General features: G+C 32.2%; 1 protein-coding gene across 2 annotated transcripts in view; it reads right to left on the minus strand.

Moving 5' to 3' along the window:
• Nucleotides 1-521: 521 nt before the first annotated feature.
• Nucleotides 522-23,777, minus strand: part of LOC146530764 (interference hedgehog-like) — a 53,212-nt gene continuing 29,956 nt past the window's right edge. For both annotated transcript variants that reach the window (XM_085199244.1, XM_085199245.1), the window contains 14 exons: nt 18,559-18,791; nt 17,181-17,372; nt 16,380-16,552; nt 15,678-15,876; nt 15,046-15,262; nt 12,864-12,994; nt 12,698-12,785; nt 12,420-12,526; nt 11,853-11,971; nt 10,513-10,669; nt 8,812-9,012; nt 7,086-7,269; nt 3,526-3,614; nt 522-2,647 (listed from right to left, as the gene is read on the minus strand). In XM_085199244.1, the coding sequence (XP_085055370.1) occupies nt 2,537-2,647; nt 3,526-3,614; nt 7,086-7,269; nt 8,812-9,012; nt 10,513-10,669; nt 11,853-11,971; nt 12,420-12,526; nt 12,698-12,785; nt 12,864-12,994; nt 15,046-15,262; nt 15,678-15,876; nt 16,380-16,552; nt 17,181-17,372; nt 18,559-18,791 (2,201 nt within the window). In that variant the 3' untranslated portion in view covers nt 522-2,536. The remainder of the gene's footprint in view (nt 2,648-3,525; nt 3,615-7,085; nt 7,270-8,811; nt 9,013-10,512; nt 10,670-11,852; nt 11,972-12,419; nt 12,527-12,697; nt 12,786-12,863; nt 12,995-15,045; nt 15,263-15,677; nt 15,877-16,379; nt 16,553-17,180; nt 17,373-18,558; nt 18,792-23,777) is intronic.

The raw sequence follows: 23,777 nt of genomic DNA on the forward strand, positions 1-23,777 counted from the left end.
CATAAACGTAAATCATTGGCAATGTATAGTAAGGCCATTGCTCACTAACCGTACTACATATATACGTCTCAATTAAATCTCTTGCCTCTCTAGCCATTCACGTCAAAACCTGCATTACCACAAATATTGGAACTACTACACGTTCAAAACTATACTCCATAACGTATAAATAAGTCAACCAGTCACTTTTACAAAGGAATTAACAATAATTATTATTTTAAACAATACGTGGTCGATAACGAATAACGTAAGTTGGACTCGTAGTAGTCTATGAGTGACACCACTTTGGCTCCGTGCCCAGCTTTCATTTAACCAATCCCCTGAAGAAGTTCAGTGACAGGCCGTTAATAATTGCCAATATGAGAATATATGGCGGTGGGTTTCACGTTAGCGCTTTTTGTTACAAAAATGTAATAGAATCAACTTTTATTGTATTTGTTAAATATATTTTTGATAATTAAATTACATTTTTAAATGCTGGACTTATAATTTAATTTTATAGGGTTAATAAAAAGACAGAATTTGTAATAAATTTTAAGTTTATTTACATAAAGTTCAGTCTGTGACATGTTTTAAAAATTAATAATATTTATTATTTAATTACAAACGAATATGTAGAGCAAATTAGCATGTTGTTTTTGTTTTTAAATAAAATAAGCTATACACACTGTAAAATTTGATTACAGGCCTAAATCTAGACTATAATCTAGGCTGTGACTACAAAAGCTGTGCCATAGTTTAAATAAAACATATTACAATTTACAAAAGTAATATAAACCTTGATGTGAAGGTAAATTTTAATTTGCTGTATTTTTTTTTCAAAATCAATGTCTTATAATCACCACTTCCAAGAAGACTTGAATATAATTTCCTTCACGCAAAAGTGCGGCGTTAAGTTTCGCGAACCAATTAGCAATTATTCTAAAATTGGATGAGAATCATAACTATTTCTGTGACGATTCTCTTGAGATTTCCAAAGGAATTTCGTAAAAGGAAGTAAAACATTTTATGTAAAAGATTTGACTGAAATTATGATAGCCAATATTTGCTAAAATATTTTGGACCCATCTCAAAGGTAAAATATTTTAACTTATTCTTATTTAATTAATATTTGATGCATTAGGTCCCGTCTAATGTTCATAGTGCTCGTAGCGTATTAACTAAAATGGTAAATATTAGAATTTTGAATATATTTTATAATTCAATTTTGGCTTAGCAATATATTATATTATACGTATAATTTATATTTATTTTTATTACGCAAGCATAAATTTAGAACCATAAATAAGCATTTGAGGCATAAATTTTGAGTGGTGAAAATCTAAGCCACGCTCATGCGAGGAATTGAAAATATTTCTTTTAGCTTCAACCTGTATTTCTCACAAAACAGAGTACGCAGGGCGAAACTGAAAAATTAGTGTTAAAACACTCCTTCGCCATTAAGGCACATCCGTTTCTTAAATTCCGCCGACTTCTGGAGTCATTGAGTATTAATTGACGGAACTCAACGCCGAATATCACTTAATATATAAATTAATCAGTCAAAGCATCTCACAACCAAGAACAAACAATTTTAAACACACACACATTTTAGATCCTATATAAAATAATACATTTACAGTATTTTAATTCAATTAGTTCGTTATTAAATTATAAAAATGTAACCTATTTTCGACAACATCCAATCAATTTTACAAAAAACAAAGTATACACAAACATGTCAATAAAAATTTCATTAAGTACCGTTGCCAAAAAAATATTTTACCATACAAATTCGATATAATAAATCGCTATTTTAAAATATTACGTAGTTTATAAGCAAATTGTGAAATAATATTTATTTAATGACAAAATATATTAAAAGTAACACACGTAGAAACATTATTTTATTACATTACTGGGAATGCAGGTGAGAGTTAAATCAGATCTATATACTAAGTTCTATACAAATAATAAATATTCAAACTTCTACAAATAGTATGAAAATAGCCAATTGGTGTTTTATTTTTTTAACTAAACAAAAATAGATTCATGTTTTTTCTTCAAATTACCATGCAAAGGCACAAGCCTAGTGGTAAGACACTATCACCACTTTTTGCATATTTTTTTTGCTTTTCGCTATTTTCATACTATAATTTCATACATTAAAATCTCAACTATTAAAAATTACTTAAAACTAGCGCTTATTACTAATAAACGCAAATAAATGCTTAATATCAACGTCACTTACAGTTCGCTATTCACTTATCACTAAAATAATAAATATATTTTGTACTCTCATGAGTCTATTCACCTTTTACGACTATCACAATGAAATTTCAAAAATCATTAAATATTAAAATGTTTATGTTTAATTCGTATTTTCTTGCATACGCGTTACAAACCTTAAGTCTCTGGCCTCGATCTTCTTAATATTTATTAATTATTGCCAATTTATAAAAAGAATATCTAAAAAGGTTATATATTTTATAACCTATGTATTTATTTACATTATAACCATTTTTAAACGTAAAATAGTTCAAATTTGTCCGTGTAATCACACGTACTGTCTCTGGTTCTTCCTGGAGTGCGCCAGACTGTCGTCGCTGGCGGTCGTGTTCCCACAATTATTGTTGTGAAGGAATGACATTTCTACACCGTCGCCACCCTACAACAAAAAATCATTTAAATTTTGTTTTTTTTTTCAATCAGTTTTGAGTGTAAATTCTCCTAAACTTTAAATAGAAAAATAAATAAATAAATATTGACCATAAAACCTATTTGAAATTAAAAATCCAATTGACGTTTAAATAATATTATTGCATTTTAATATTTTATGTTATTTTTCTACCAGTTCGTATTTTATGTTATTTTGATTTTTTATAATAAAGTTCGCGCTACAGATAATAATTGTACAATTACATAAAATGTATAATAATTATATTTACTGGAGAGAACATCACTATCATCCAAAACAGATATAATAAACGAAATAACTTAAATTGTATTCAGCGGTCCGGATCGAATATCTTACATTACACAAATTACATTAATTCCCTATAAAATATAGATATTATATGAAAATATTTAACGTATAAATATATAAATAATATTACTATATATGAAAATCATGAAATACCTGAATACACCGCTACAAATAAGAAACTGAAATCTTACGTGGCAGAAGATATTTCTAGACATTTCCACATAAATATTAGATGTCTCCATTACATGAAGAGGTCTAAGGCTCACACCTTCGCGCATGTGTAAGTTACAAATGAAGGTAGCCGTAATGTATATCGGTACTTAGACCTGGTATCAGACAAAAATATACTTCCCCAGAATTTACTATATTTATTAGGATAGGATGAGGTTATATGCTTGTTTTATAAGATATTTATTATAAAAAAAATATAGTTTTCATTAATTTACTAATTTATATTTAAATTTTCGACTAAATACTGTTGTTTCTAAGCCACTTACATCAACAAAAACAATAACCTATACAGATGATGTTCATATAAGTAAAGTAAACATGGTCTATACCTCTCCATGCATAGGGTTAGCTGTAATGGTGATGGGCACTTTGGCCGGCAGGTATCCGTTAGCGCCGCCCTCCGGTGATCCCTTTTCCTCTGAAAGAAAATAATTAACAAACCCCATATATATTAACTGTCTATACATATGCATTGAAAGATAAATAAAAAAAAAAAAAAACAAAATAATGTATCTTTTTTGCGTTACGCTTTTTCTCACACACAGCTAGGTAGGCAGTGTTAATACACTCCGTTCATTCTGGAGGCATTGTATGTTGAGTGGCGGAAATCCTAAATATTTCATTTCCTCGAATGGTAATCGAACCCATAACCCGTCAAATTCCTATTAAAACTTGAACGTATTCTAACGAGCCTTATTCTAAGTAGTTATACATTGCTATATATTTTAATCGCGTCGAAACAAAATTCTTAAGCAGTCCTAACTTTCGTTAGCTGCGTACGAAGCATTGCTAACTTAAAATACTCTTACAGTAGAAAATACAATTATTTATCCAGAGAAAATACTGGTTCTAAATCCCGAAATTTCATTGCGAAATTTTAAATGTACACGGTATATTAAACATCCAACATATGCATATTATTAACATATTTTATTAGAGCAGTCGTTACCAAATCGTTAAGCCATTTCGTAAATAAATTTCAGATGCGATGTTTCTCTCAAAGGCAAATTAAAACCAATTAGAGAAACTCAAGCTTTTAAGTTATCATACAAAATGCTATTATCTCAACTTCCTATGAAAACTTGAATAGATGAAGACTGAACGGGTACATCAATTTGGGAGCAAATCTATAAATTTTAATTCATAATATTCAGTATTTAAGTTTCAATTTAGTTTGAATTGTATTGTAGAGATTACATTTTAAAATATCACTCTCTAATTTAAATTTGGAGATCCTCAATTTCCCAATTATAACAATTCCATTCGTCACTTTCCGCCAAATTCTTGAGATTTTCAGTGGCGGAACACAATGCCGCCCTTTGCCTCGTTACCAGAGTAATAATAAATATTATGTTCTCTCGAGTGGGAATCGAACTCATAACTTGTGGCCCTGCCTCATACGACAAGTTATAAACTTTATAGTTTTATTTTTTTAATTTTAATCCAATAACGATGACTAAAACAATTTTATATACAAATTTCAAACAAATTTAAAAAAATAAAATATTTAAATTAAACTTTTTACAATACCCCTATACGAACACAATAAACGCGGCGTATTTTCTTCAACTAAATATATTAATTTCGAAGGAAAATCTCAACAATATTCCCGAGAGAAACTGGAACGGAGCAAGACTCGCTTGAAATGTCTCGAAACTGAACGAGCCAGTCGCGAGCACTAAACAAAAGAAGTGAAGCGTGAGGGGTCAATAGCTACGAGAGCGATATCGTCGCCTATAAACCGCTGCCCCCATTGCTTGCTACTTGACGCTTTATGACGTCTATTTTGGTTAGCTTTACGACACAGATTTGGTATTCTTTTTCAATGATATACATAAAATTTATTATATAAATATATAAGAGGTTTATCATTTTTGTGATCGTAAAACGTTGGGTTACTTTAATGGATAAGTAAATATTTTGTGTATTTTTTTGTTATTTTTATAGTAGGATGGAAGGGATATTTAGGGGTTATTTTAAAAATTATAGTTTTAGATAAAAAAATATTCGAAAAAATTTACCTATATCATTTATTTGTTTGCGTTGCATAAGTACCTGCTTGTTACTTAAAGAAGCAAACGAATAAATAAAAATAATATATTTTCATATTAATTACGAAAATAATAAAACAAAATATGTCAAGTTTGGGTATTTTCATGTAACATACTTTACTTTACTTATTACATGATCGCATCCATTAGGGAAGTTGTCATTTCAAAATTTGATTAACAACTGAAAACAATAACCAAATATAAAATAAGATTGAGCAGAATAGCCAAAAAATACAATGAAATAAATAATTGTAAAATGTCTCCTCTTGTCATCGGACAGGTTTAATGTCAATATTTTATTTTATTTGCCTTAAAATAGATTTTGATCTGCAACATAGTACATCCCTATTAATGTGAACAAACTTCAAATGAATATGCTTTCACAAATATAATTTAATAAACAAATAAACAATTTACAGAGTTATTCAAACGCAATCGTTTTACCGCAATCATTTAATTAACAAACATTGCCAACAGCGAGTTATATTAAACTAAAAAGTAAAGTAAATACGGATGTTTATATTTATTTTCCGGAAGAATGAAAATCTCATAATACTTGAACGTGTATAAAACACGTCCGTTTGTTACCGTCCAATCGTTCGTTCACCGATACACATTCGTTCTTCCGGACGTTTATTACCGCCGGCGTCGTGCGTCGCTCGTTTCTTTATTCATTCATTCGCTCGCTCCGTCGGTTATGAAATACCAATATGGCGGCCGATTAATAATTGACACAAAAGCTTCGGGCGCGTAAAGTGATTTACATCGCTTTAGCGACAGAGTTATGGATCGGATACAACAGATACCTACCGAATCCAATTGGAACGCTAATAAACTTACGATGAATGGTTACGTAGTCTGTAGCGTGTTTTTAATTGCGTTATGTGTGGTCCAGCCATTTTTTTTTAAATATATTGTTGCATTTTTACTTTAGTAAATCGTTATCAGCTGTGTAAAGGTGGCTTAAAAGGTTTTACTAAAGATTCTATAATATATTTTGTGTTTGACTTATTAAAAAAATGTTTATTTTAACAACGATTAACTATTTCTTATGGACTCAATACAAGTTTTCGTAAAATGTGACGGTATAGTATGAAACTTGAAAGGAAAACTTTTGCCAACAGTAGTAACGCTCTAATTTCTGCAGTAACAATACGAACAGCTCCAAAAGTTCCCGCTATGATCACAGCTTTTATCTCAACCAACAATCCTAGCTCGAAACAAGCGACAATCCGTGGAAAGTTATATTTTTATTAGTATTTAGTTGGTAAATGGTAATATTTAGAATAGAAATAGGGACACGGCGGGAAATATTTATTTTTGTGTTGTTTTTGTGGGCACCGCAACGTTCCTCTGCTTTGCGGCTGACAACAGTGCCAGGAGTGCGCTGTGAAGCACCCAATTAGCCGCGTACCGCCGCGGCGTTAGCTTACACGCGGCTTTCACGTTGCTTTGTTAAATTTGAAAATTACAAGTGTAATCGCATGCCCGCTGGAAATTTGGAAATTGGAATTTCTGTTTCTATATGGTCTAAATTCTAAACTCTAAAGCTAAGCACTATGTATGTTAATTGGATATTTTTGGTTGCTTCCTTTACTTTTTAGCTTCGTAGTAAAGTCTAATTGAATTTGTGTTATTCTCGTTTTCGTTTACAACTAGTGAGGCTTAAAAAAGCATTTTAAAATTGTATGTTATAAAATTAATAATGTCGTTAATATGTAGAAAAATAAAGTCATATAAAATATTTATATGCAAACTAGCAACACGCTCCCGGATTCGCTCGTATGTACTACACAATTATTTATTTTTTCATATGTTATTATCGCCCAGATACTCACTTCCCGGTTCCGGTCTCTTAGCACGTCGACATAGCAGCAATGTGACGATCAGTACAAGCAGCAAGGCCGCGCCGGCCGCCCCTCCCGCTGTGACCAGAGTTGGAGGACCACCACCAGTCTCTTCCTTTGCTGATGCTTCTGTGCTTGTACTTGCTGTGTTGGCCGCTCGCTGGGTTTTTACCATCTATTTAAGTATTAAGAAATATAATTATTTGTCAGTATAAGTATTTATTTTATAAAGTTATTTTACCTACTGTAGAACTAGGGAAAGTTTTAAATAAAATAAAATACAATATTATCTATGTTATTATTCAAACTAAGGTATGATTACCACTCGGGAACGAGTTGATTTTACACGTAATGCCTCAAAAAAATTTGGCGGAACGTTTGGATGGGAGGATGGATGGGACGTTAACATTAGGTTCCCTTTGCCTACCCTGCTATTTGCGGGATACAACGAGAAGCTGAAGCCATCTTAATTGTATATTTTTATAGTCAGTAAATATATTAAAAGTTTGGTCGTATTTACCAGTCTAGAGGCGGGCAACCATGAATGTTTAAATGTTCATTTCTAAAGTAGTCATAAAACAAGCGGATGCGACGCTATATGCAAATTACTCTTATGGGACAACCTAAGAATATTACCTTTCCGCCTACTATAGTACAAAATAATATTATATACCTAAGTTATATTTGCAAGTTACCATTAAGAAATCCTATCCTACTAACATAAATATAAAAGTTTGATAGGATGGATGTTTGTTCCAGTTTAACACAAAAACTAACCTATACGTAAATTGTATGTAATATACCTATTACATACAATTTACGTAAAGACTTTATATGATTTCACCATAACAATCAGTGTAAGCGGGCGAAACCGCGCGAGAGTTGTTAATAACAAAATAAATTAACTAATCAATTTGTCTAAGGAAATAATAAAAAAGACTATAACTAACAAAGACGTTATATAGCAAACTAAGTCTACAGTACTAAAATTAGCTTTGCAATTTAATCAAGTTCGAGGGATTTTAGTATTATTAGACTAGACTATTGAACTGATGTTCAATAACAATTAAATCCTTCGACACTGTAGAACAATTAAAAACCTGTAACGCATATATAAATAGCTTGCAACATATAAAGATATACAATAAACTCAATCAACAATAAAATAGTTTTATTTGGTAGTTGACTTTATGATTTTCTTTTTTATGCCTTTTTTAAATATCTTTTTCATGGCACAAATGACATGTGGATGACACAAGATGATAGTTGTAGGGTCAAATCTAACTCAAAAATAGAAATCTATTTTATAGTACCTACAGCTGTTTCGTTTGATGAAGTGCGGCGTTAAGTTCCGCAAACACGCAAAAACTTTAATGAACGCAATATAAGACGGATGTATTGGCAAATTTGCTTCAGTATTCACAAGAATTATTTGATAAGAGGCAATAAGCTCGATCGGTGCTTTGAATAGAGATATCTCAATTACCTCTCGCTATAGGATATAATTGAGAACTCAGCAGTACAACCAATTCATACTTCGTATTCGGATTTAATTTGCTGGCAATTTTATATAACGAATTAGAATAGATGCCAGTCGTGACGCAAGAACAGAAATGTGGAGAAAAAAAGAGGAGAACAGCAAGATTTGTAGCACTAAAGATTCTTTGAGTATCCTGCGACGAAAGATATCTGAACAAAAAAAATAAGAACTGCTTACCAATCTAGTACTAAAATCCGAGGCAGCTTGAGAGTTGTAGGCTTGTATCTTCACTTCATACGCGGTGTCTGATGCTAAGTGAGACAGGACCAGGCTGCGTGCGTCTGCACTCGCTACCACCTTCTCATACGCTCCCGCTGAAGACACCGCGCGATAGTACACGTAGAATCCATCAGCTTCCACTCCACCGTCACTGGTCCACTGTAGGGCAAAATTATAGTTAAATAAGATATTTGATATATGATGATGCCTCCAGGATTCGGTTGGGAGTTTGGAGCGGAACTGTCTTAACAGTAAGTTCCCAGGTTCCCTTTACTTACTGCCTGCTATGTACGAAATACAATGTGTAAATAATTAAAACTGACAAATATTGAAGTTAAGAAAACAAGTTAAAACACATACAAATCACTGATTTAACGGTATTCAATAATTATTTAAACAATGAGTTAATATCAAATAATATATGGATTTAAACAAATAGGTTTAATCAGCAAATTGTTGTGGATATACGTATAGTTTACATACACAAGTTAAACATATCATGTAAGCATATAACGATAGTCCGCTGCTAAATAAATATTTGGACATTTATTATCTGATCTTTTAAAATGAACAGTATTATAAATTCCATTTACTTAACAAATGAGAAGAAAGTGGAGAAAAAGTAATAATTTTCTTAAAGCATAATAAAATGAGGCCTGTCGTTACACAGGGGCACTACGCGACAGGTTATAGGTGTAATTCCCTTTCGAGGAAATGAATTATTCATGCATATTTACTTGTTCTAATAAATAGGCAAAGCGCGGCGTTAAGTTCCGGCGTTCAACACGCAATATCGAAGATGGAGATAAAATCATACTTTTTAAAAAACTAGGTAACATAATATTTTATATACCTATGTATAAATAAAATGAAGCCAGTAGAAAGTGAATTTGAATAAATAATAATATTATAAAAACGCATAATATCATTTTACTCTCTATTCTCCACTTTATTCTCAAAATATTTTCCAAATAGGTTCAACAGTTCGTACTAGTAAGACCTATAAAACGTAGTGTAGGCTTTATCCACAACATTCGTACAAATCCTAAATTTTAGTATCGAATAATCCAGTACAGAAAAAGAAAATACAAAATATGCTTTTATATAGTTTGTTTTACAGAATATTTATTACTAAAATTAAATTAATATCATTAAAAGCATTCATTTATTCAGACGGCAATCGTCATTTCCAAGTTCGTTGATTTTTATCAATTTACAATGAGCCGATCTAAGCTTTAAGGGGCTTCTGGTGATAGCAACCGAGAGCTTTTGGTAGAGGTATTTTTTATCATTTTAATTTGCTTATGTACCAAACTGATGAGTAAAACCATTTGGTATCTAACTATTGCGTTAATTATGACAATTCTACATAAAAAAATACTTAATATTTATCAATATTACTATACCTACTTAAACATATAAATACTATACTTATATAAATATACAGAAATATAAAAATATATAATGACATAAAGGAAACATGAAAAAGAAATTAAAAATAATAAAGGAAACGGAGAAGGCAATTTATCGTTCGTTTCCTACGAAATATCTAACATTTTGGTCGAGTGAATTAATCAAAATTATGTTATGAAAATAACCTAGAGTAGTAAGTCAAACAAAAAAATATATAATTTATTGCTAAAAAAATATATAACTTACTGTCCAATTAATTTGCACGCTGTAAGGTGACAACGCAGAGGCCTTGTCGATGACAGGTGCCCGAGGACTTGGAAAACCTCCTTTTTGCAAGTAGAACTTGGCACTACTTTTACCTAATTTGTTGTCTTGATTTGAATATACGGCTGCTATTCGAAACCTATAAAATATTTTCATTTCACTATTAATTAATCAACAAATATCTTTATTAAATATTTTTGAATCGATAGGACTATATAAAATAAAACATTCATATAAATGATATTTCTTTATAATTTTATAAGAATTATTCGAAAAACTTAATACTTAAACTAACTTTTAGAAGATTTAATACTGAGTTCTGTACTTTCCTCCTAAAAAAAGAGATGAGCTTAAATTTTTACCAAGTTATATTTAAACCCCCAATCTTCTTGGATATAATTTATTAAAAAATATAACGTAGAAGCGTTCTAAATTTAAAGCATTTATATGTGGTTTTCACCCCCACAATGGTGAAATAAATAATAAATATCGCCCGTCTTTATAAGCCGCTCTCAACTCTGAGATCGATTTCGGGAACGATATATATATACTAAAATGTAGCTTTATAATTCACGGTGATTATATCCTCAAATACAATAGAAAGGAAATTTAATTATAAACACAAATAACGTTAGTATCTGAGTTTGAAAATAAATCAATTTACTTTCAAAATTGCGGTTTCGACAAATATTGGATTGTAATTAAATTTTCTTATTACATTTTAATTTAACTAGAATGGAAACAATAAATTATTTCGGAAATTCGCACAACAAATAAAACAAAAGCAAAGTAATTGGATTTATATAAATCATTTTACTATATATGTTAAATCGTAAAGAAAATAGAATTGAAATTATGTAATAATATTTTAATTAAAATAGGTAGGTGATATATAATGTCAAAACTAAGTTTTTTTTTATTTCAACTAAACACTACAGACATGCGTTCCGTACTTTTTATTTACTTTTCATAAAAACTAAGTTTACAATAAATATAAAACTTAATTTCGTAAATTGACATATGTATTGACATATCGTATGTATTAAATTAAATTATTCATATTATTCATATTAATTGAGTTTATAGTTTTTCTACTATTCCTATTAATTGAGTTTATAGTTTTTCTCTATAGCCGTAGGAAGCGCTGGTTGGATGTCGTGATGCAGGACATGAGAGCCAATGGTCTAACCACCGAGGACGCAAAAGACCGTGCAAAGTGGAGTAGGTAGAGTAGGAAGGCAGACCCTGGTAATAGCCGGGATTAATGCCAGGAAGAAGAAGGAGTTTTTCTACTATTATAAAGTGATTGAAATAATACATACTTGTAATATTTATCCGGAACCAGACCGTCGATTTGAAACGAATGAATGAATGCTGGTATATCATAGTTCTCTGTGTGCCATTGGGAATTTGGTGAATTCGTCATCTCCTTGTACTGAACCTGCAAAATATAATTAAAATTCAAATATTTCTAGCATTTCAAACTATTTAGCGCTCATATAGCAATTCATAAATGAAACTAACCGCAATTTCGCGTATAATATGAATATTTATTTAATGCCACAAAACGATGGATTCTACGTTGATAGGTCAAAATAATATGGCTTTAATTAAAAATATTTCATTTAGTTTATGTATGAAATATGCATGAATTTGGCATGTGCGAATTTCATTATTCGTATTAGTATTTATTAGAAGTGAATATACATTCACTTCTAATTAAAAAACAAGCTATTATAAAAAATATTTAGGTAACTTTTAATGAAACCATTCTCATTCCTCATTTTTCACCGAATTCTGGAGGCATTACGCGAGGCGACTGGCCTCTTGTGTGGCTTTACAAACAAATACTTTATATAAATGATCCTAATATATATTTAAATACTTGCCTTAAAGAATTGTATGGCAAGGCCCTGGTTGTCGTGAGTCCAGGACACCATCACACTCTCGTTGGATAATCTTGACACATTCGGACGAGACGGAGGTATCAAAAGCGCTGAGTAAGAAAATCTTATTTAGAAGGCTTTTATTTTAATAACGTAATAACTTTGCAGTCGGGTAAAAAATATTGTGTTTATCATTTTTACATGTACATATACATACTCTTTATTTCACTTAATACAATACATACTCGTATATGTATCTATGAAAATATTTATGTAGGTACCTTTATTTTTTCTAGAATTTTTCTTGCTGTGCCTTTTTGGAGGTTGTGACGGAATGTGCTGTGTTTTTGGTGTTTCAGCTGCGTAATCCTTTAAAAAAAACAATTGGAATGAACAATGATTCATACTTGTTTTTGAAACTAGAGGACATAAGAAAATAGACGTTACCTGATCCGATATCTGGACAGGCACCACCGTGAGGAGGGCCCCGTCGTACGCGCAGCCCAGGTCGTTGCACGCGAAACACTGTACAATGCCCGCATGGCGTTTTTCTACATGTTCGACCACCAACTCTGAATCTAAAAATATATATTTTCAATTTTATACCATTACTAATAAAACCGATATATATATATATATATATATCTATATATATATATATATATATATATATTATATTATATATATATATATATATATATATATATATATATGAAGATCTAAGCAATTTGCACTAGTGTTTCTATTGGCTTCGATTCTCATTCGCAGAAAATGGGGAACGGAGTGTCTTAACACTAAACTCTTCCTATCCTGCTGTGTGCGGGACAGTGTAAAAAAAGCTTTCTGTTAATGATTCTGTATTCAGTTTCACGATTTACCGCGAATGTAACAAGGTAGGTTGAGAGAATCTAATGTCCAAACTCTCCGACGAAATTCGAGATATTGCATTTATTCCTCTGCAGGGTGAACGAACCTACAATCACCGCGTTTTAGTCATTGATGGCTCCGATAGCCTCGAACGGATGGATGGATGGAAAAATCACTAATTAAAATAAAATTTTGCTGAAGAACCAAAACATTACTCATCATGACACTACAGTTGTATACATTTTTAATTAAAAATTAACCGATATGGAGATTATTTAACATGTATGAATTGATTGGATTCATTAATACAGGCGGATTTACATGGATTTCAGTAAAAAACTAATAGGATTGTCGAAAATGTTGTTTATTTTTTTATCATAGCACTACTAACATAATTGTATAACCTTAGTTTCATTCAGTCCCTTGCTTTTGACAAATATGTAAAAAAATAATTATTTCTTGCGATTGTCATCCTCTGAGCGACAAAAATATATAAAAATTTGCAGATCTCGGTATTTAAATTTACTCTTTTATTTGTGGTAGTGAAAACAAATTTGTGAGTATATGCTAAAATTAATTAGGGAATATAAGCCATCGTAGCACAGCAGTAGGTACAGTATGTGACAGTTTTGGGTTCGATTCCGACTCGGAGACGTGATTTAATTTCTTTTCCTCGCTCTGGCAACAAAATAAGCGCCATGTTCCGGCACTCTATACGCAAAGTATCGATAATTTTATGGAAAATAGGGGACGGAGTGTCATAACACTAGATTACCTGCTCTTCTATAACTATATACACATATATATTATTTATTTTAAAGAATTAATGGTTTCACTTGGTGATTAATACAAAAAAATATATTTTAAACACTAAAATGTTTCGAGAAACGATGAAATAATTAATCACACGACGGCAAAGTTTTAACAATCATTTTCCGTATCGCTGTTGACAATGTTCTTTGTGAACGCATTATAGTCCATAGGTCAAAGGCTAAAACTTTTTAATTACTAAGAAAGCTTCAAAGTAAGAAGCTAGATTTAAAATAAAGTTCAAATTTTATATAGCTAGAGATTTAAAATGGATATTTTTTTTTAGTACACGTGGACTAAAGAACGTAAAGAGGCGTTACTCTTTCGCCTCTTCCTCTATCAACAATCTTTATTCCATCATTCCTCAATCCTGGAGGTCTTTCTACTTTCTACGTGACCTTCCTCCCCTATCGTCGATTCTGGAGGAAAGGTCTATTGAGGCTTCCACTTGTCACTCTTACCATTCACTCTTGTATCATAAAACAAAAATATATCCATAAGTACCGTTTTAATTAATGTGAGATTGAAAACTATAAAATTATTCATTTTGATCCCAATAATATTATGGATTTCGTTTTCCATTCCAGTAAATTGGTTGATCTGCATATATTATTTCCCTCGTATTAATAATTATTTTAAAGTAATTATGACTTTACATATATATGTAAATAATTAAGCCCTATCAAATTGTCTGTCAGCGATTATTTTTCTGCTACACCTAAACCCAGTGTCATGGTATTTGAAATACTGGATTCAATATATTTCTAAATAGAATGCTTTTAGTATTTGAAAATGAAAATTGATGTTTAAACAAATGTTAATCCCTAAAAAGATGATAATAAGACGATTAGCCGTACGATTTTTTTAGAAAATATATACATTTCAACCTAGCGGCATACACACAGATCGACAAACATACAGACAGATGCACAAAGTGATTCTATATACTAACCTGTAGCCTTAATTCCTTTTCCAGATTTAATGAGCTCAGCATTCAAAACCCAGTGGACGTCAGGCGGTGGTTGACCGTGAGGGGTCCCACATTCGATTCTCGCCTCGGATCCTTCCCTTACAGTGTCTTTGGAGGCAGAACCCTCCCAGTGGGGAGGTTGTAAAGCTAGAACTTTCCAAGACCGATGGATTCCACCTGCTGAACATGTGTATGTTCCCTGAAACATGTGTTTTTATCAATGGACACATCTTCTTCTTCCTAGCATTAATCCCGGCTATTACCAGGGTCTGTCTTCCTACTCCACTTTACACGGTCTTTTGCGTACATATTAACCTTATTTATATTAAATACATACATAGAGGCTGGTCATGGCGCAGCAGTACAAAGAGCGACTGTAAACGCCACAAGTTGCGGGTTCGATTTTTACTCGAGGAATCGAAATATTTATATTAGGTTGATTTTTATATACACATATATATATAATAAGAGTAATATGAAATAATTGAACTTATTTTTGTTATCCTTCATTATCATTTATCACTATTAAGATTTTCTCATTTCTCTTTCTCGAGTCTATGTTATGTGACCTACGAAAGTAAAAATATAACAAATTATACTAAAGTAAAACTAACCTCATGTTCCACAGTAAAAGACTGTATCACCAACAGTTGAGAATCTTCCTGCAAATCATTTCCATTCCTAGTCCAAGTAACTCTTGGCGGCGGAGTACCCACCACGCCGCACCAAAGCCGTAACGCTTCGTCCGGGAGTACTGACACTGTTAGTACTTTCTTGTTTATAGTCCCCACATAATCTTCTGTTTCTAGAAATCTATTGGAAATTGTATGAATTTAGTTATTTATGATTAGTATTTCTTTTTGCAATTTTTTTAATTTGTGCAACTAAATTATATATATATATATATAATTATAATTATAATCAGACTATAACTTCGTAAGAAAGGGTTCTGTAATAGTATTTAAAAAATTGCGTTGACTTCCGCCACTCAAAAAGCATTGCGTTTTGAATAGCGGAACTTAACGCTGGGCTCTGGCTTGGTACCAGAGCGAAAAAATAAAATATTAATAAATGATAATTGATTTCTCTGGATAGCAGTTTTCCTCCAAGTTACATAATACACTAATATCATTAAAAAAAGATGGATGTGAAATTCAAGAACATGACATTTCGAACAACGAATTTATTTTTACTTCTAAGAACAATGTATTAAATACAAATATACATTTCTGAAAAAAATATATTATGTTAAGAAAAAGAAAATTAGTTTTTGCGTAAGAAATATACAGAAGGCAATTTTAATTCATAATCCTCACCGAATTCCTCCGCGACCTTCATGCTGTACATTCAAATAAGTGGTCTCCGGTAAGTCGATGGATTTCTCGCTGATATCATTAGTTGCTGTACACCCGTACGTGCCGCTGTCTTCCTTTGTCGCGTTACGTATGACAAGTACTCCATTAGGAACATCCAAATTTATTCTTGAGTCCTAGATTAATACAAATTATGAATATATAGTAAACTAGCAGTAGAGTTACTATTCTAATATATCAATATATTTTTCATAATTTCTCACTAATTCATTATAAATATAATATTTCCAGTTGTTTGCGAAAGTAAATTGGCACACCTTCAGTGAAACCACATCGAATCTCATATAAGTAAATACAATATTAGTTAACATTTAATTAAGAGGATTAATAGTCAAATGTTACCTTATGAACATTAATGAAGGAATACCACAATCATATTAAAATTTTAACCAAAGGGATGAAAGTCTTTCGTTCGTCAATAACTGTAATAATATTTTTTAATATTTATACTAGACTAGCGACTCAAATGCGACTTCGCCCGCTTAAACTTATTCTTATATACTATCCCAAATGTTTTCATAATATGTAACCCCGATGTTATACTGATATATAAACTATGTTACTGTAAAATTCCTTCTAAATCCGTTCAGTAGCTTTTGCGTAAAAATTAAACAAACATCCATTTTCACAAACGTTCACATTTATAATATGAGTAGGATTAAAACAAAATATTAAGTTACTTTTACTTATTCATATAAATATTTATCATATAAACAATATGTGGAAATACAAATATATAAATACCTTAGTTTCCTTCCACCAATTCAGTCTCGCAGGTGGTTCAGACAAGGGTTCCTTACAATGCAGTACCACTGTGTTATATAACGGGGCTGTTATTATACGTTTTTCTGGAGTATTCCTGCTGAGGTCCACCTTAGCGATGGCTAGACGAGCAGGTATAGACACTAAGCTGATTGCTCCATACCACACTACGCACTATAAAAAATATATCATTTTTAAAGTATCTCAAGGTATATTTTCAAGCAATCTCGCATATAGCCAGGTAGGTAAAAGGAAAAATAGTACTACGACACTGCGATCACAACTTTCCGCTGAACTTTATATTTGAGTGTCGAAACTCAACGCCAAGCTTTGCCGTCTTACTACAGCGAAAAAAATTAAAATATTATTTTTATATAATGTTTAAATATATACCTACTAACTCCAACATCTTCATGAATATCTCAAGCTAGTGTAAATTTATTACAGTATTATTTATTAATATATTAAAATTATATTTTTATTCGTTATCTCACCAGGTTACCACAGTAAGGTTCTATCTTAAATGGAATTGCATAAATTTGTCACATTTATATTTGTGATGTTTCATATCGTTTCATACATTTTTGTATGCAACCAGAAGATAACCAACTTGAGGCCAATCTTGGCGGCGGAGCACAAAAGTGTGACTGTAATCGCGACAGATTGTAGGTTCGATTTCCACTCGAGGAAAAGAAATTATTTTTTTCATTTCCTCGCTCTGGTACTGAGGCAAAGCGCGGCGTTAAGTTCTGCCACTCAACACGCAATTCCAATCTACAACAATCACTCACAAAATCTTTCAGCTTTGCAACGTATGTCACGTTTGTCCACGGTTAACCTTATAAAAGACAAAAATATCCTTGCAGTGTTTAAAAAAGACTTCGAAGGATTCCAAAGAATCTTACGTTTTTCTTACAACGTTTGTCCTTTACGTACCATTCATATCTAACATACATCCAGCTAATTATGACTAAAAACTAAAACTAAACTGCACATATCCAACTTTTAATTGTTTGTAGTTTTTATAAGGATTCCCAACAGGAAATATTTTCAGCAGGCCATTCTTTTCGTCTTATATTGAATCAATAGTATTAAAAGTCATTCTCAGAATCGATTTTAATTTGTGGTAACATTCATTGGCTTCTGTTCGCACAGCACCGAAATATTCAATCAAAAACAGCCATATTCTCACGTGAAATAATTAATTAATAGATTCTATAATCAATGACAGACAAGGGCGAATTTGAGCACAGGTTATCATAACACCGAAAATTTAAGGTAAAATTATATATTTTTTTTATTCTTAGCAAAATTAAAAGTAAAGAAAAATATTAGAAAAATAGAAGGCTCCTTAAATTACCTGATAAAAGGCAGTAACCATGTCAGGTTCCACCTGGACGACCAACCGCGTAGACATGTTTTCCTTGACGCTAGTAGCGTTGATGTCACGCCAGTGGCTCCACTGCTCGTTGTCTGGTCTCCATCTCCACGTGAGCCTTTCACCAGGAACTCTGACTGAGCATTCGAAGGTTACTTCATCGCCTACCGGTGCTGTCACCGATTCAGGGTATTTGTCGAACTCCATGTCGATTTCTGTGAGAAAAAGAAAATTTCTTCTTTAATTAAATTTCCAATAAATCTTTCATATTTTTAATTTAAAATATTTATAGCTTGGACTTGTCAACCGTGTGTCAAAATATTAATGGAATTATTTAATACTGCTTTTATAAAAACTCTTTTTATTATTTACCCACCCGAAATACAATAATAAAAACTAGGTAATAAAATGGTACCTCGGATTTTAAACTGTAATCGATAATTATAAAAAAGTATATCAGTTTTAGGGTTAAAACACTCCGTTCCCCACTTTGTGCCGATTTTTTGAGGCATTGCGTGTGGCGGAGCTCAACGGCGGGCGGGACTTGGTGCCAGAGGGAAGAAATGAAAATATTAATAAATAATAATTCATTCCTTCAATTGGGGATCGAACCCAAAACCGTCGCGTTACAGTCCTCATTAATATTGCAATAAAATGTTTAATATATCAACATAAATCATTTGGGATCACGTATTTTAACTGTTAAATAATTATAGCCTATTTGGTCTCGTTAGATTAAATAATTATCATAACAATAAACATAAAACGAGTGAGCTTTATCACCTTTAATTATAGCCAAGCTCTAAGCGAAACAGTAAGAAAAATTAAATCATATAGTTTTTGTTTGCATTCCACTAGTCCTACGGCCAGTGAGACATACCTTGGCGTCCTTGAAGCGCAAGACCAAAGTCTTGAAATGTGAATGACGCATTTCGACTGTCGCATAGTCTCTATTTAGTACTAAGATTCAAATCTTAAAGGCCTGCCGCCGTGACTGTAAAGGCTATGGGTTCGATTTCCATTCGAGGAACACGCAATGCCTAAAGAGTTCGCCGCAAAATTGGAAACGGACGTGCCCTAATGGGAACTGATGGACTGTCGTAACACTAGGTTCCCAGGTTCCCTCTACCTACCTCTACTCCACTATGTGCAGGATAAAGCGTGAAGCTACAAAAATATTAAATCTTAGAGCTTATAGCTTATTCGTCTACGAGACCCAATATAGTACTAACGTCGTTTTAAATCTAAGAATACTATTATCAAATAAATCTCGAAGCAAATAGCAACGACCGTTTGGAATATTCAAAGCATTTTAACATATTTATCTCTACACCGGATCACTGTTCAAGAATAATTTCATCGTGGGATTTATTCTTCTGATTCATTTTTCATATTATTTTTAATACCTACATAATAACTTGTATTACTATTACCTAATTTATAATTCGAGGCCGTCATGGCGCAGCGGCACAAGGGTGTGACTGTAACGCGACGGTTGTGGCTTCGATTCCCACTAGAGGAAGTGAAATATTTATTTACGTTTATATTTCCATTTCTTCGCTCTGGTGTCGAGGCAAAGGGCGACGTTGAGTTCTGCCACTCAACACGCAATGCCTCCAGAAATCGGCAGAAAGTGGGGAATGGAGTGTCTAAACACTAGGTTCCCTATACCCACTTTTACTTTATGGCTACTAATTTTATTTATTTAATTGATTTATTGTTCTAGTGGGAATCAAATCCACAACCTATCACGCTTACAGACACACGCATATGCTCCTACGACCTCATCTTTAATGTAATTATTAGAAATTCAACTTTAGAAACGTAAAAAAGCTTATTTTATTTTGTAATATTATTTTACACCGCACTTTACAATCGAGTCGAAATAAAAACTCATCTTTTGAAAGAATTACGAGCGCTCCTAATTTAGCTAAATGGTTCTGTCCATCAGTGTAATTATAGCTGTTTCTTAATAAACTGTGTTCAGCTGTAGCTGGTGTACCAAATTATTAGTAGATTATTTATTCTTTATTTATTTCATTTATATAAAAAATATGTTAAATTTTATCAAAATTGCATGACCGTAACCGAAGCCTTCGGAATAGGAAAACAACGTAAATTGTTATTTTTTATACTTTTTGCCAGAGGTTAAGTTAACACTAGGTTCCACTTTCCGCCTTCCCTATTGTATCCCGGAGGATACAGGGTGAAGCTGATTTAAGTTTTTATTCAAATAAATCTGTTACTTGGTTTATTTTATTGTATTGTCTCATTTGTTAAAATACTTATAAGTAAAAATGTATATTTATGACAATTTCAAAGTCTATGAGTAATTTAACTTCAAATGTAATTTGATTTAACTTAACATCATGCATCAATTTAAGCAATACGTAGGACAACACGGAGTGTCCTAACACTTCGTTCTTTCCAATACATCCAAAAAAATAGGAGATACACAAAATAAAATCGCTAGTTAGCACATAATGATAAAACCCAATAAAGGAGACAGTGTAACGAGTTACCGTGAAATTGCTGCATAAGAAAACACAAACACACTCATGCACACACAAACACACTACACACACGCACACACACAAACACACATGTTGAAAGATACACAAAAAACTATCTATAAACATAGTACACCCACACGCACATATTAGAGGTTTCGAAGTTCTCGGTCGCATTCACAAGTTTTTTTTTTGAGATCCGTAAGTAGCTTAACCAATAATCCTCGCGCCTTTTATATACAGTATTTTTATTTGAATGTTGTACGTATATATCCATATACAAATTTATTTGTCGATGTTTTATATAAAAAGTCTGGTATTTCTTAAGTTCTAATACTTATTTCTCTTTATTCTAACTTTTTTATTCTAAAACCATTACATTACTTAACTATTGATATTCAAAAAAAAAACATTTCACTCAATCAACAAAATATTTATATAAATATTTGTCTATTCCTTAAGATTATAATCTTAATATAATTTTTACACAAAAAGTACTAAAATAGTGAAAATATATTAAATGTATTAATATTTTTTTTCTATAAATGTATAAAATCCACATCCAAAAATATAAAATACACCATCTTTAACTCCACAGCATCACCTCTATATCAAACTAAAAGCTGTTAATTTGACAACATACTAACTAAACATTAAGTATAACTTTATTAATACATCAGTTTACTGAAAACTGGTTTTGAGACCGAGACGTGAACCATACTCGTATCTCCACACTTATCTACGGAACCTGCTACTGTATTAGTGTTCTTTATTTGCCCGACAATAAATGAGCTGTCAGTGTGTGCGCGACTACCTGCCGCATCCGCCGGGAGCGTCGCGGACCAATTCAAATACAAAAAATCTGGTCCAGTACGTTTAGTGCGTATTTAAATTGGGTTCTGGTTTAGCTTTACGCCATATCCCGTAGCATGGTGAGCAGAGGGAACCTAGGAACCTAGTGTTAAGTCAGTTCATTCCTGGTTAAGACACCTACATTCCCCACATTAGGTTCCGTGTTTATAGTGATATAGGATTATTGTGTATTGCTTTTCATTTAAAGGGAAATTTTATATAAACGTCAATATTTTTAATTAACGTCTAAATTTCTTATTTTCTTTAACTAAATAAATCTTTAAATGAACTTTTTGGTGGTTTATTACTCCAGTCTTAATAATCCTGTTCAGATAAATTTTATTCGGGGTGACAAAAGTTTCTACACGTTGTCTTATCAGTCTAAAGAAATTGTGTTTCAAAAGCATTGAAGAAAGTTGAAGAGTTAGTTTAGTTGAATACGCTAATTTGAGGAACTAGCGACTCGAATTAACAATTTATTTTTGTTTTGGATTTCCCCATTTAATTTCATTCATTGGCTACAGGAAGGCTGTACCTGCGGTCAGAGTCACCTCAGGCACTTAGAATGTGTCATACTACACTTTAAGACACTTCCGTTCCCCACTTCCCGCCGAAGAGGAGACATTGCGTGTTGAGCTGCGGAACTCAACGCCGCGCTTTGCCTCGACACCAATTAAAATATTAAATATTTCATTTCGTCGAGTGGGAATCAAACCCAAAGCCTATCGCGTTTACAGTCACATGCTCGTGCCCCTGGGCCACGTCTGGCCTCATTTTACACAGCTAATAATTCCCATTTCTACAAAAAAGGCATATACTTATATAAGTAACAGTTTAAAATAAAAAGGATTTTCTTCAAAATTACATAATACGAAAAAAAATCCTTTCAAGCCACAGCATCCTAAAATAACAAATTATATTCTATTAACCATTTTAAAATACATAGCCGCTACACTGACAGGCATAAAGGAACGCACCCGTGTCCGCGCGGCAATGGACCGCACGGCATTCGAAAGTAACAAGAGATAGTTATCGATGGGACAGACGGAGCCATCAATCTATTAGGATCAAACACGCAGATTGTGTTGGCAATTAATTTTAATGAATAAACAAATGGTGCTCACGTGAATTATTCGTTTGTAAGAATTTTATGTTTTAGAAACAAATATATTTTGGTATTTTTTTTATTTTTAGGGTTCTGTACCTTTTAAGGAAAAAAGGAACCCTTATAACATTAGTTGTTTGTCCAAATTTGGTATTAAAGGGCTCTGGCTAAGCTAAGCCTCAATTTCTAGGTTTTTTTAGTTTAAGCAATCGCAACGTCTCGCAGTGGGTCAGCGTTTAACTCTGACTGTAAACGTGTTAGTTCTGCAACACGTTAAATGCCTTAAAAATTCAGAAATTGGAGAACGCAAGTATTTTAGTGGAGAACGGAGTGGCGTAACACTAAGTTTCCTTCTGCCTACTCTTCTATGTACGGGATTTAACGTGAAGCTAAAACCGAATTATTTCTCTGCTCTGCTAAGACAAAGCGCAGCGTAGCACCACTGAAAACACTATGTAGATTTGGGGCGTTGAAAACGAAGTATTCGGACACTCTCTCCTTGAAGAAAACATAATATCCAATAGTTGATGGATGACTTGAATATTCCCGGCTTATTCCAGCAGATGTGATCAGACTAAGTTATTTTACTTTAGTTTATCTTATTCGATAAAAATACTCACTTTATATAGCACTATAGCATAGATAAGATGTTAATTAAAAATGCGTAAAGCGGCCGCCCTATTAGCATTTTCACATTAATATTTCTACAATATATACATATATGTATATTTTTG

The sequence above is a fragment of the Heliconius melpomene genome, chromosome 16, assembly GCF_056956725.1.
Source record: "Heliconius melpomene rosina isolate 202511_hmr_F chromosome 16, ASM5695672v1, whole genome shotgun sequence".
NCBI lineage: Eukaryota > Metazoa > Arthropoda > Insecta > Lepidoptera > Nymphalidae > Heliconius > Heliconius melpomene.